Source organism: Peromyscus eremicus, chromosome 1 (assembly GCF_949786415.1).
Source record: "Peromyscus eremicus chromosome 1, PerEre_H2_v1, whole genome shotgun sequence".
Lineage (NCBI taxonomy): Eukaryota > Metazoa > Chordata > Mammalia > Rodentia > Cricetidae > Peromyscus > Peromyscus eremicus.
Window position 1 is genome coordinate 112332384 of NC_081416.1, and position 14325 is coordinate 112346708.

The 14325-nt window shown below is 39.3% G+C and overlaps 1 protein-coding gene across 1 annotated transcript in view; it reads right to left on the bottom strand.

Annotated features, from left to right (window-relative positions):
• Nox4 (NADPH oxidase 4) overlaps nt 1–8953 on the bottom strand; it is a 136064-nt gene extending 127111 nt beyond the window's left edge. Inside the window, exons 1-2 of the mRNA XM_059271833.1 lie at nt 8774–8953; nt 8186–8281 (exon numbers count right to left, since the gene is read on the bottom strand). Coding sequence (XP_059127816.1) covers nt 8186–8281; nt 8774–8830 — 153 coding nt within the window. The 5' untranslated portion in view covers nt 8831–8953. The remainder of the gene's footprint in view (nt 1–8185; nt 8282–8773) is intronic.
• Nucleotides 8954–14325: the final 5372 nt, after the last annotated feature.

The following is a 14325-nucleotide window of genomic DNA, read 5'->3' on the forward strand; positions in this document are numbered from 1 at the left end:
CATCCTAACAATCTTTTTCAGGACCATTGTGAGAGGATGCCTATGAACCTCAATTAAGGACAGAGAAAGTAGGTCTCTGAGATAGCTCAGCAAATACAGACACTCACTGCCAAACCTGGTGGCATCCATTTTATCCCTCAGATGAACGCATACAACGGCAGGAGAGAAACAACTCCTACAAATTGTCTTCTACCCATATGCCATAGCATGTGCCCCCCCCCCGCAACACACACACACACACACACACACACACACACACACACACACACATTGTACATACAAAAGTACAAGAGAATTCCATGTTGTAACACAATCTATCTGAGAGCCCTGCACAATAGAATGAGTGAGCAGATTGTAGTTTGACTGTCACACCAGTGAGGGCTCAGATTGGACTTTGACATTCGTTAGCTACAGTGATCGTAGAATGTTATCTGATCACCGTCAACCTAAAGATTTCAAATTGTATTGTGTTTAAATTCCTATCTTTCGTGATTGTTGTAACAATTCAAATGAATACAAAGATTCAATAAGTTTGAAGAACAAATGGGCCAAGAACTGTACCTGGAACATTGTGTGTGATCAATAAATGGTAGCAGTTATTACAGGTACAACTGTATAAAATGACTGACATCTGATTGTTCCTGACTCACAAAAAAAAAGTCAGTTCCATGTGGTCCACCCTGATATTGCTGTGCACAGATGCAGATGAGCGCAAAAACCCATAAGACAAGTTCTGTCTGCAGAGTAATAGATAAAAAAAAATGGACCATATACAATGACACAGTATTCCGTGTTTAAACAAAATAAGTGGCAAATCCTGCCACTTGCATAGCATGATGGGTAACCTGGAGATTAATGTGCTAAGTGAAACAAGCAAGGCACAGAAGGAAAAACATCACCACCTGATATCACTGATACTTGTAATCTAGAAAAGCTAAATTCACAGAAGCAAAGAACAGAATGGTGATTCCCAGGATAGAGGCACTAGGTAAAGTTGGGATCCAAAAACACAAATTTTCAGTTATTTAAGAAGTAACTGAAGATTAGGAAGTTCAAGAGGTATATTAGACATTATGGAGACTATAGCAGCTAACCATTTTTGAACACTGGCCTCAAAAATGATAAGTTAATGTATATATGAATTATCTCATTGAGCCATTTTATATATACATATATTTCAAAACAATATGTTGGAGAAATAAGTATATTCAGTTTATATTTGTCAGCTAATTAAAAAAAAAAAAAGACGAAAATTCAACAGCTAGAAACACTGGGCTATAGTCCAACAGTATGACTGGCAAGTCAAGGAGTCTCTATAATTCAGCTTCTCAGCTACAAAACAAAAACTGAAAAACCTCTAATCCATGGTTTAATTTAAATAATTAAATAATTAATCAATGCAATGTTATGATGTAGTTATGGTCTAGATTCCACTAGTCTTCAATGATGTATTGTTATTAATATTACTATTTCCATAGCAAAATGAAGAAAGCAGATTTGAAAATATTTAAGGTCATTCCAGTTTCCACTTTAATGCTATTCTGTATATTTATAAAAATGAGTAATGCAGTAGGTATATAAAAAAGAGGTTAAATATTTAGCCCCAAATTTCTGATATGTGAAATTAGGAATAATCTACGTAAAATACCTCATACTTCTTTAACAATTTAAGAAGAATCAAAAACAAACACAATGCTGAAAATATATTTTACCTCAAAGGCAAATCACTAAGCTTCCTTAACTTCTTACACTGTCAAATGTTTTCAAGTTATCATTTCACATAAAATGAAAAGCTAGCGATCCATACGTTGTGAAGTTTAATATGTTCTTTCTCCTCAATTTCAGCAATTATTATTGTGCTTGCATGTGAATGTGTGTGAGCACACATGATATGTGTGTGATGATGGAGGGTGGAATATGTCACAGCATGGGTCTGAACATCAGAGACTCAACATGTTCAACCAGGGATTTAACTTAAGTCAGTCACCTGGCCTGTATGGCCATCTTGACAGTCCAATTAATACTGTTTATTCCAGGGGGCGAAATCTGGCCTGAGAATCAATAGACTAGATAGTGATCAGGCCACTGATTCAGTGGACAACAGAAAACAAACCACTTCAAACTGAATTTTCTATTTTGGAAAATAAAAAAGGAAATCTACGACAAGGCACACAAACACACCGGACCACTGGTACAGGCTGTAATCACAGTGCTCAGAGCGAGGATCACTAGGGCCTGGATGGTGCTGTGCTTGTGCTATGTGGTGACTCTGAAGCTATGCAGTCTCAGAAAAAAAAACAAAATGTCAAAACTTGCTGTCTAGTATGAGCAGATAAAGAACATGTGATTGCTGTCAAAGTAATGTAATATAGTCAGTCCATCTCACTTGTCAATGACCAGGTTCTCCCATCTCACCATCAACAAAAACACTTGCCTGAAAATATCTCTAAACTGAAAGCTCAATCCATGCGTGGCTAAGTCTAGACAGTGACTATTATAATTTATACAATAAAGGGGGGAAGTTAATGATTAAGCCCTCTTGGAAATTCAAGGAACGTATATTTCCTTCCTCAGCAGAATCAAAGCTGTGAAACTAGACCACAGACTGCATGGTGAGCAGGCAGGTATGTGCCTCCTAAAAGGCTCTGTGACAGCCCTAGGAACCAAGAAATGGTAACTACCCTTAGAAACGCCATCTTTGTATATCACTAGAAATTTAAAAAGAGTCGGAACACTCACAACTTTCTTCCAACAACATGGAAATCTCAGTTAAGACTTTCCAAAGGAACAGAAAAACACCATCACTGCAGTAGATCTAAAAAAATATTTGTGGGGGAAAAAGGAGAAAAAAATAAGTTCTCATCACAGCACTAAGAACAATTACAGAGAAAATGAATATTTTGCACAAAATTACTTTGCAGAGAATACAAAATAGAAATCAGAGACAACTTGATCTACTACTAGAAGATATATGCTTGCCTCACATTAAAATATTTATACCAATTAAAAATCACCCTTTGCAGGTGACAGAATTCAGGGCATTGTGTATATTAGGCAAGCACTGTACCACTGAGCTACATCCCCAGATCCAGATTTTTTTAATACATGATATATTGGAAAGAAATTGTTTTCATGAAAACTAACACTATGAACAATGACTTTATACCAATAAAAAAGAGAAAAGCCAGGTCACTCCTTCCACCATGTGAGTCCTGGAGACTGACTCCGTCCATCAGGTGGCTCAGGGTGGCTCACTCACCACACATTGGTATTCATTAATGTGGTGAAAAAAAAAAGTAACCACATTGAACAGCCTTAAAATAAATGGAAACAGATTTCACCTTAAATATTCAAAAGTATCCTTTATGTTAAAAGTTGCTATGGGAGACTGGATGAAGTGATTAGTTGATTTTACTTATTTGTTTGTTTGGATGTTTCTCTTGGCTTTTGCTCAATAGTTTTTTTTTTGTTTTTTTTCTACTCTTGACCAATGTTAAGCTTCCAAAACACACAGCATGTCACAATTAAACATCTCCTAAGGTGTGCATGATTAGCACATTAACTTGAGCATAAACCAGCCGTGACAACGTTGTACTCTGTCTGGGAACAAATAATCATAAGAAATCCTACCAAAACCTATTAATCTCACCTTTCCTGAATCTTCCAATGCTTCAGATCTCATTTTCTCTGTCAGAAGTTTCTCAACCTTTAAATTTGTTCCAAAAATAATCACACGGCCATAAAAAACGAACACTCCAGTTTTGAGAATTAGTTTTCCCAAAATTCTAAGCAGCTCCCAACAACAAGTTCAGATCATGAAGCAGAACTCTGAGTTGTTTTGTTTTTTGTTTTTTGTTTTTTTTTTTTTTTTTCTGGTGCAGACCAATAATTACATCCCATACCTTCCCATTCAGTGTCAACTTCTGTTCAGCAGAGAAGGAACTAGAAAGTCACCAAAATTCAGATCTAGTGGTGGGATTTTTGGTTTGGTTTGGTTTTTACATTTATGGTGTGTGTGTGTGTGTGTGTGTGTGTGTGTGTGTGTGTGTGTGTAGATTAGAGGATACCTTGGGAAAGCCAGTTCACTCCTTCCGCCATGTGAGTCCTGGGGACTGACTCAGTCCATCAGGTTTGGCAGCAAGTACTTTACCTTCTCAGTCATCTCATTGGTCCCAGAGGCATATGTAACTAAGCTAGTTTGCTGAATAGTTGTTTGCTTTAAGCAGAATGGTAAGGTCACCTCGCTATCAAGGCAAGAATATTCTACCTCCAAGGTCTTTACTTGAAATATCCAAAACAAGCCACTTGCCACACCTGGTGATTTGGTGTGTTAACTGTACCTAGGATTACCAAGGGACTGATTTGTTGTTGTTCATTAATTTTATTAACTTTTATTCTTGAGACCGAGTTTTATTACCATGTTACCAGAGTTCAAATGATCCACCTGCTACAGTATCTTAAGTAGCTGAGACTGTAGGCACTAAAGGTACTGGCCACAGGCACCGGACTCCTACATTTAAATTGTAAAGCTGATATTATGTGTGTTATTAGAAAAACTTTATGTATGTGTGGAGCGTTTATGTATATGAATCTGCTTTTTATCTATAAGCTTTGTAAAATTTAAATAATAGTCTAGGATTTCTAATAACAATTTAGTGAATATAATGTTATAATGTAAATGAGAATAGAATATATACTCTATTACAAATACTTGGCAAGATAAACTGTTAAATATTACTTTGATTTTTTTAAATAGTGAATATGTCAAAAGAATGAAACTTTGTATTTATTGGACTCAAGGTATTTTTCAATTAATTCCTGTAGCTTTTTACTTTGTCTTGCATTATATTTGTATTGAACAGCACTTATAAGAAGAAATATTAATCAATGGGACAAGTACCTAAGATGGGCAGGGCAGAAAATGTGTAGTGTGAGAGAAAATCTAAGAGGCTAGAAAATACTGTAACATCGGCCCCACCACTACTACCATCTGAGCAAGTCACACAGCAACATTGGTGCATAAAACGGGTAGAATAGCTTCCTAGAAAAAACAAACATTTGTAGAGTGTTTGGCATATTTTAAATATACATATGAACTTTCATACATAATTAACTTCAATACAAAACAGAAATTTCAAACAATTACTAATAATTAATGCCTCTGGGTAGCTACAGCTTCCTGGGAATAAGACATATTCAGTGGCCCCTTCTAGCTTATGATACCAGGATAACTTTGCTACTACATTTTACAGATAAATGACAGTAATTTGTGTACTTAATGTTATCATCAAAATGTTCTCGGAATGGGTTTACCATTTCCCATTGTGGTTTTTTTTTTCTTTTTGGTATCTATGTGTATTTATGTATCTGAGTGAGTGTGGTGTCTGTAAACATTTGTGTTTGAGTACATGAGCCCATGTATGCAGATGCCAGAGGATACCTGGTGTCTGGCTCTATCCCTCTCATTCCTTTGAGACAGGGTTTCTCACTGACCTGGAGCTAGGCTAAAATACAGCAAGGCTCAGCGATTCTGCTGTATTCAATTCCCACAGCACTGGGGTTATAGAAGCTCCCGGTCACTCCTTACTTTTTATGTGCCTGCTGGGCATTTGAGCTCAGGAATTCATGCTTGCTGGGCAAGTGCCATCGTCCATCCTCCATGTTTGTTTTAAAAACAATGTAAATTGATTTCTAGAAAGATCACCATGCTTTTTTGTTTAGTCTTGTTTTTTTCGTGACTTAAAGCATCACAATACCTGTGAAGCCTTCAGCATTTCTACGTTCCTGTCATGGTGGAACGCCTTCACATGTATAGCTCTAACTTATTAAACAAGTGATATGCAAAAGATGTCAAACATGGAGACCAAAGGGTATATTTTAAAATTAATTGCATCTCGTTGTGCTGTGTTTGTAATAGAGTACAAACTGTAAATTCTTTCACAATAATACCATACCACAATCATTGTAAGATTAAAAAGGTAAGCCTAGGAAGACTGTCATCAATAAAAATCGAATTAAATACTCCTTTACAAAGTGAATAGTAGAAGAATGGATGGAAGTCCTCGTTCATTAGAAACCAATATGTAAACTGAAATATCTATTCCAAGTAGCCTAGGTAAACAAATACTACAAAATCCATAACAGATAATTTTCAGAAAGTGAGAAGTGCCAACAAAGGCCTTGGAGGCCCACCCTCTGTGATTAGTCTGGAGTTTCCAAGAAAGCTAAGGTATGATGACCTCTCTTCATCAGCCTGATTGTTGTTCTTTGTGCTCCATATCACCCAGGTGAGCCTTTCATTCATGGGTCCAGTCCCTGTCATGTACCAACAGTTCTTAGACTTCTCTGATTTGTACCATCATTTACTCAAAAGCACCAATGCAGAATGAAGGTAGAAAAGTGGAACATATTTTAAAATGTCTTCAAAATGTGTTGAACTTCGTCTGTCCCTTTATGTATGTGCATGAACATGCCATCTTAATCATATCTGATTTGTCACCAACATAAATTTGAAGTTAAATTACACAGCATCCAAGTACATAAAAACTACCTTGTTGGATTCTAACAAAACCAGTTTGCTTTAAAAAATGTTGCTATTTTGTTAGAGTAAAAATCCAAAGCGGAGTTAAGGCTTTTCCAGTTCTTAGGTTTGTATAGTAACACAGGCACCCTGGTCTCAAGAAACTCCGATAGTGTCGTCCTCAGTAGATTTTTTTCCCCCAAGTTGTTCACCAAGTGATGTATTAAGTGAAATAAACCTCACATTTAAAAACGTCTAGCTTATTAATTCATTTTGAGCAGTGAGTTTTCAAGAGATGAGGATGAAAGGTTGGGAGTCCTTGGGAATTCATCAGAGAATAGTTTCTTAATTTGTTTCTTAAGCTATAGTTACTGGCTTGGTTTTGTTTGCTTGTGGGCTTTTGTTGCTGGTCTGCATGAGAGTTCAAGGCACTTGAAAATTAGTGAAGATTTTAATCCCTGTGTCCATTTGGAAAGCAAAGAAACAGTCCTGGATAACTAGATGAAAGTTGGACAGATGAAAGACAAGCATGTTAGCTTCAGAATCTTCAATAAGAGGTCATTTGCTTTTTTGTTTTTGTTTTTGCTTGTGTGTGTGTGTGTGTGTGTGTGTGTGTTGTTGTTGTTGTTGTTGTTGTTTTTTAAACTATTTTTCTGAACCTACTACTTAGAGCTCGAGGGATTAAATGTTAAAAAGATGTCATAACCAATAGCTTAAATTCAGTGCTCTGTTTAATAAAATATCAATTAATTCAGCTGCCAGTTACTGCAGGCTTGACATGTGATAACCACTTCTCAAAGTACTAAGGGTAAAGGATGAGCCTGTGGAAGCCAGACACAAAAGGGAAACTGGTTACACTGAACTCCTCTGAAGTGATTTTATTTAAATAGTCACAAATTTATGAAAAAACAAAGCAGTAGTCTTCTCTTTCGAGTGAGGATGATAAATCTGCTCTCTCAGGTGCCTTGAGATTTCATAACACATTTCACACTTTTTGTTGTTGCTAACAAAAATTCAATCTCCTTATACAAAGATGTCCTTGGGGAACCCTGCCATTTATAGGGTCTACTAAGGTGAAGATAGAATGGGAGAAAGAGATGAGAAACACAACCAAGAGAAATATGAACATGAAATAAACCAGAGCAAAGCTTTGTATGATGTCGTCCTCAGATCAGAACCATACCCAGCCAGTAACTTACAGCAACCAGCCAAGACCTACCCAGAAATAAATAACAACTCACTGTGTGAGAACTGTTAGTAACAGAAAACAGTGCTGAAGTCCTCTGGACAGACTTGTGGGCAGGCAGAAAGCCTTGATAAGTGTAGACTAACAGTCTGTCTTCGACTGGTCCTCCTGGAGAAGGAATGAATCCCTTCGGGGCTCCCAGGTGCAGCTTGCAAAAAAAAAAAAAAAAAAAAAAAAAGCAGGAACTGCCCCAGGCAAGAATAGCCTGGTCTGACAGGTTCATTTACCTCGCTTTAGCAGATACTACCCTTGGTCCTTAAAGAACCAAATGATAAATCAAGAAGCTTGACCGCTTCTGAGAGACACACGTTTCTTATATTAACAGCAAATACTACTTTTAGAAATGGATTGACTGACAAAATTCCGTAGCAGTCTGCTGCCTCAGACCCACTCTACCAGGTCACCCCAGTTTCACTTACGCCCAACATCTGGTGGATGTAGTAGTATTCTGGCCCTTGATTGTACAGCAGGAATGTTTTCCAGAAAAGCAGGACATTTAGAGACAGCCAAATGAGCTAGACCAGTCAAAGAGAGAGAAAGCAAAAATTACAAAAGAAATATGACCCGATACAAGCCACTCACTGGACTTAGCTCTGCACATGCAACCTCAGCATTTACCAAAAGCATGCTCAGTCACAAAGTGGAAACGCCACCGAGGACCCTCATGTGAGACTAAGAAATCAGTGGCATCACTATGGCCTAAGGGAACTGAAGCAATTGAAACGGCAAAGGAGGCAAGCCTTTGAAAGGCTAATGAAGAGCCTCCTTAGCTCCCCGTTCCTCCACATAGGCTCTCCATCACTCTGTAGTGAAGTTTCCCAGCGTTGAGCAGGAAGGAGTTATCGCTAGTAATGTGTAAAGTTGCAGTAAGGTGAGAAAGTCTGAAACGAACCCCGCCCCCCCCCAAACTTCCACTTCTCTCATCCCACCCGTGCACACCTCCGAGAATGAATCAAACTCGCAGCAGGGCAGACGGAGCGCCCAGCCAGCCTGGCCCGCCAACCTACCAGGCAGAGGTGTTTAACCCCTTCGTTGGCCAGCCAGCTCCTCCAGGACACCGCCATGCCGGCCGGCCGCCCGCCCGGGTGCTGCGCTCCGCTCGGTGCGTGGGGCTGAAAGGAGCGAGTCGAGGCCGGGGCAGCGGTTCCCGGGGCGCGGCCTGCAGGGGGGCCGCGGGGGACCGAGGGTCAAAGGCTGGACCGAGTCCGGAGGCCGGGCAGGAGATCTCCGCCCCGGCTCCCACCCGCGCCGCGCCCTCGCCTCCCCGCGCCCCCCTGGTCCCGCGCGCCGCCCCGTGCCGGCTCCTTTGTCTCGCGCGAGCCTGTTGTTGTGGCGGCGGCTCAGGACGTCCCGGGTGGGAAGGTGGAGGCGTCCCCTGCAGCCTCCAGCCCCGCCTGTCCAGCTGCAGACGAGCCCCCCCACCCCCACCCCCGCTCCAGATGTGTGAATAAGAATCGGAAAGGTGGGGACTCTTTCTGCATCCAGGCGCACACTCACACACCTACTTCCCTGAGAATGGTTATGTCTCCTCTCCCCCACCCCACCCCCAAAAAAGTTCAGAAGAAAGAAACTTGGTAAGGCAATTTGAGCCGGAAGTAGGCTTTTGTGTATTAGCGTCCTCCATCCCGCCAGTCCGGGGTAAGTGGCCCTACCTACAAACAAATAGCACCTCACAGCTATAAGCCGCTCTCCCTTTGCCTCTCCCTTCACTATCAGCTGCACCACCCCATCCTATCTTGAGATAAAGCTTTCTAGACCTCGCTGAATACAAAAGGCTGGCAAAGAGTTAACGCTGACGTCATTTTCAGGAGTTTTAGGAAGGCTCAGATTCCCTCTAGGAATGTGGGCTTTAGGCTGCCTAATTGCAGAGTCAACTTGGTTAAACGAAAACCTCTCAAACTTATACCAAAAGTCCATGAAAGGGTGAGGAGGGTGTAATGGGCATAGTTAATTAAACGATTAATCGTATGAAATAATGTCTGTAGCATAATCGATGTTCAGTGGCTTTATTAACATAATCAACAGGTGACAGAGATGCTTAACTTAATCGTGTGACCTGCAAGACTTTTCTTTTAAAATAAAATTGATTTTATCACACTGGCCATGAAATATAGTTGAAACTAAAATATAATAAAATCATGCTGTACTTACTTCATGAAGTGTCCTTATTTGAGTTAATTTAAGAAACTCTATAATGATTATAACCTTCAGTTTGAAAAGCGGGAATAAACATGTATCAACTATTAGTTGACTTCTACACATGTTTCTTTCTGTCATCTCATTTTAATATATAACCTGTCTCAAGCATGAGTGAATCAAGAAAACTTCCCCAACTAGAGTTTAGGACCATATTATGTGTAAATAATACTAAAATCTTATTAGCATTGTTATACCTAAAGAAATAGGAAAGTCACACATGGAAACACCCCCCCCCCCCAGGAGTATCACCAGTGAAGAAAGATCAGGTGTGCATGCTTCTGTCGCTCTCATTCAATAAATGGGGCCAGGTCTACAGAAAGTCAAAGTCATCATGTCTATGCAATGTGCTGAACAGACCACATTAGTTTGGAAGATTGGTTTCATAAAAGACAAATTTTAAAGTTTCAGCTACTTTCAGAAAAAAGAATAACAGGGACAAAAACATAAAAGACATCATTTTTGGATGACCATCCAAATATAAACATGTTCCTGCTAAATTTTAGACACTGACCTGTATCTATACAAAAATCTCACTTCTCATGGGAACTCTTCATGGAGATTTGCCTTCTCTAAAGATGAAGAAAAAGTTAAAACAGACTTTTGCTTATATTAGTTGTGGAAGCAGGTTGGCCAATACTCAACCTGTAATCAGGAGAATGCTACACGCAAAACCTGATTATGCAATGCACTTTTATTGTTTTGAGGCTATAGAATCTAAGTGCTTTCGCTGACTTGCAATGAAACAAACAGTACAACAGCAAGCCATCCCCATGGGACAGAGTTACTAATGTGTTATGTGAAAACACTCATTGATCAGGTTCTTTGCAATAAAATTCTCTCTAAGCCAGAATGTGCAATGCAAATAGCTAGTGCCTATCTAGGACTAGGAAAGACTGCCCTCAAAAATTATGAGGGACTAGAGAAATAACTCAGTCAGTAATATGCTTCCCAAGGCATGAAGACTTGAGTTCCATTTCCAACACCTACGTTAAAAAAAAAAAAAAAAAGTATGAATGGAGCCTAGATTTGTAATCCCAACCCTGGGGAGGCAGAGGCAGGAATATCCCTGAGGTTTACTGACCAGCTAGCTTAGCCCAGGCAGCAGTGAATTCCTGTTCAATGAGTGACCCTCTCTTTTCAAAATATGATGTAGGAGTGGTGTCTCATGAAGAAATGAGAATGTCCAAAGCCACTGTATGCTCTAAGTCAACACTTGCCTTTGTTTCCACAGCCATGCCCAAAATAAAGTCAGCAGAGAATGCTAGAGGAGACAAAGCCCCAAAGGGAAGCTCAGTCTCAACGATCTTTGAGGTTACCTGCTGAACTTGCTCCTCCAAATCCAGAGCCTAAGCCTGAAAAGGCTGCTGCAGAGAAAAGATAGACGCTGTCCCCAGGGAAACGGTGGGGAAGCTGATACTGGCAAGGATAGGAACAGCCCTGTAGAAAATGGAGATGCAAAAGCTGAACAGCACAAAAAGCTGAGGGGCTTGAGGTGCCCAGGGAACTGTCTGAATTTTGGGTAACTGTGTGCTTCTGGGGACGGTGGAGTTGGAAATACTATTGTTGTCAAGTTTTATGTAAGTGCAGAATTTTGATTTGCTGGCTTGTTTTAAGCAATGTTGTTAGCACACAGAACACACTTCATTGTTTGCAGGGTGAGGAACATTTTGCTAAAAAAAAAAATGTCTACCAAGCTGTATTGATATGGGAAAAACACTTCATCCTCCTTGTTTTGAAAGGTTTTTTCTTGTCTCCCAGGAGGGTTTCTCTGGTGCTGATATATTTGGCCACCTTAGCACAAAATGTTTTGTGGTATAGTAAAACTCAGAATTTATTTTCATGTCTCCCCCACCCTCTATCATTAAGAAATTTAGCTCCTTTAAAATACAATACTTAAGCCAGGCAGTGGTGGCGCACGCCTTTAATCCCAGCACTCCGGAGGCAGAGGCAGGCGGATCTCTGTGAGTTCGAGGCCAGCCTGGGCTACCAAGTGAGTCCCAGGAAAGGCACAAAGCTACACAGAGAAACCCTGTCTCGAAAAAACCAAAAAATAAAAAATAAAAATAAAATAAAATACAATACTTATTTGGACTTGACCCCCTAAAATTGTTTTTGCTAGTGTGTTAAGTGACTGAGTTTTAGGAGAACTTTACTGAGATGATATTCCTCAAAAAGCAACAATTCCTTTTCTAAAAGACTGTGGTTTTTCGGATTGATAATTCTCCTTCCTGCATTTCCTTCCTTGGAAGTCAAGGGTAGCTTCTGAAAATTCGCTGAACAAGGCTTGCCTAAAATGTCTGCCTTCATTCTGAACTTCTGTTCGGAGCATCAAATATAGATTCCATTGGATTTTGTAGTGTCTTTCTGATTTTGATAGTCCACAGAAGGGAGTTTGAAAGTGCCTAAATACTGTTAATTGTCAGCCCATGTCCTGCCTGAAAAACCATTATCAACCATGAAAGGTGTGTTTAATAACAAAGTTGAATACAGTTTGACTTAGAAAATAAAAGTGGTAAAGAGCAATCAAGAAAGACCGCAATCTCGGACCTTCATAGTCATACAAAAGCACACACACACACACACACACACACACACACACACACACACACACGGACATAAGTACACACATGTGTGTGCGTATAATAATGAAAAGAGAGTTCTGTAGCTCCCCCAGTGTGTTTTAAATATAATGAAAATCGTACTTTTTTTCCAGTTAAAGATTTCACTGGAAAAACTCAGGTGATAAATACCTTTGCTTTTGACTGAAATGGTGTTCAGCTTGCAGTGAGACAGTCAGCTTGGCATCAGGCTATAAAATGTTTCTTGACTAGAGATTGCTCTGTTTGTTTTATTTTATTTTATTTTATTTTATTTTATTTGGTTTGGCTTTTGAAATATAGTCTTCTATGTGGTCCTGAAAGACCTCTAATTTGCTGTAGTCTTCCTGCCTCAGCTTCCTGAGTGTTGAGATTACAAGTGTGTCCTAACAAACCTGGCTTTATAGCTGCTCTTAATTTATTATATTCTACTTGATAAACACAGAAGCCATTGTTTAATGTCCTCAGTGGGGAATACATGGGTAAAATTGGTTAAGTTTATTCATCCAGCCGTACTGTACTCCTTTCTGTGTAGGCAAAGAAGCATGAAGATTTGATTAAACAGCTGCTTTTCCACAAACACACAAATTCATCTAGAAGTGTGACCTTAGTGTATTAACTAATACCCTGCGCATTTTCCACATGATTAATTTTATGCATGCATGTGTTTATGTCTCCTAATAAACTAGGCTTTGTAAAAAGAAACACCCTGTCTCGTTCAGTTTTAATACAGGTCTTGGCACAAATCTTGACATATTAAGTGGACTTATAAAATGTTTATTCAATGGATGAATGATTCACAATATTCATATGATCTTTTGCTATGTCTTTCTTAAACTCATTTTATCAAGTGTAGCATCCTAGTAAAGTAAGAAAGTTTTTTGCTCATCTTGATAATCAACAACCAGACAAGGGTGAATCGAAAAATATACCTCCAGGTGGTTGTCACCTTTCCCACAAGTTAAATGAGACATCTGTGACAAGTGGACACACATTCATTTCCTGCTGCTGCTGCTGCTACAAATTACTGCAGAACTCTCCACTTAAAACCATCAAAATATGTTCCCTAACACTTCTGAGATCCAGAGATCTGAAGTCAGTGCTACCTAGGCAAGACCAGATGTTGACACGACCATTGACTAAGGTGTCAGGACAAGATCTGTTCCTTGTCACTCCAGCTTCTAGTAGCTAACAGTAATCTTTGACTTGTGCATGTCTGGCCCTCCATGGCTGTAGTATGCTCCTTTCTTCAAACTACCATTAGTCTCTGTCCTCTGAAGACACTCAACTATATAATTTTCTCATGTCAAGACCCTTAACTTAAACATGCCTACAGTAATATTTTGTTGTTGCTGTTTATAAAATCATTTATGGGCTCCAAGAATTGATGCCAGATTTTTCAGGGGTAGCCATTACTCAGTCTACTATTATTGCACTTAAATTAATTGATATTAATTTTCCTTTTCCTTCTTTCAAACTGAAGATGTCAGCCTTAGATTTTTACTTTTAAAGTAATACACTTTAAGGGATAAAAAATGTAGCACTTCAAAATGTCATTTCTTTTAGGAACCCACAAATTACATTTTAGAAGTATGATTGACAGAGCAGACAAGAATTCTCGAGTTTACTGCTTTTGTTAGCAATTGTCTGATTGCCAAGACACAGTAGTATTAAAACTGAAAAGGAAGAAGGCTTGTATGTTTTTCCAAGAAAAAAAAAAAGGGGGAAACCAGGAAAAGCCTGTCCCAGGTACTGTGTGACTG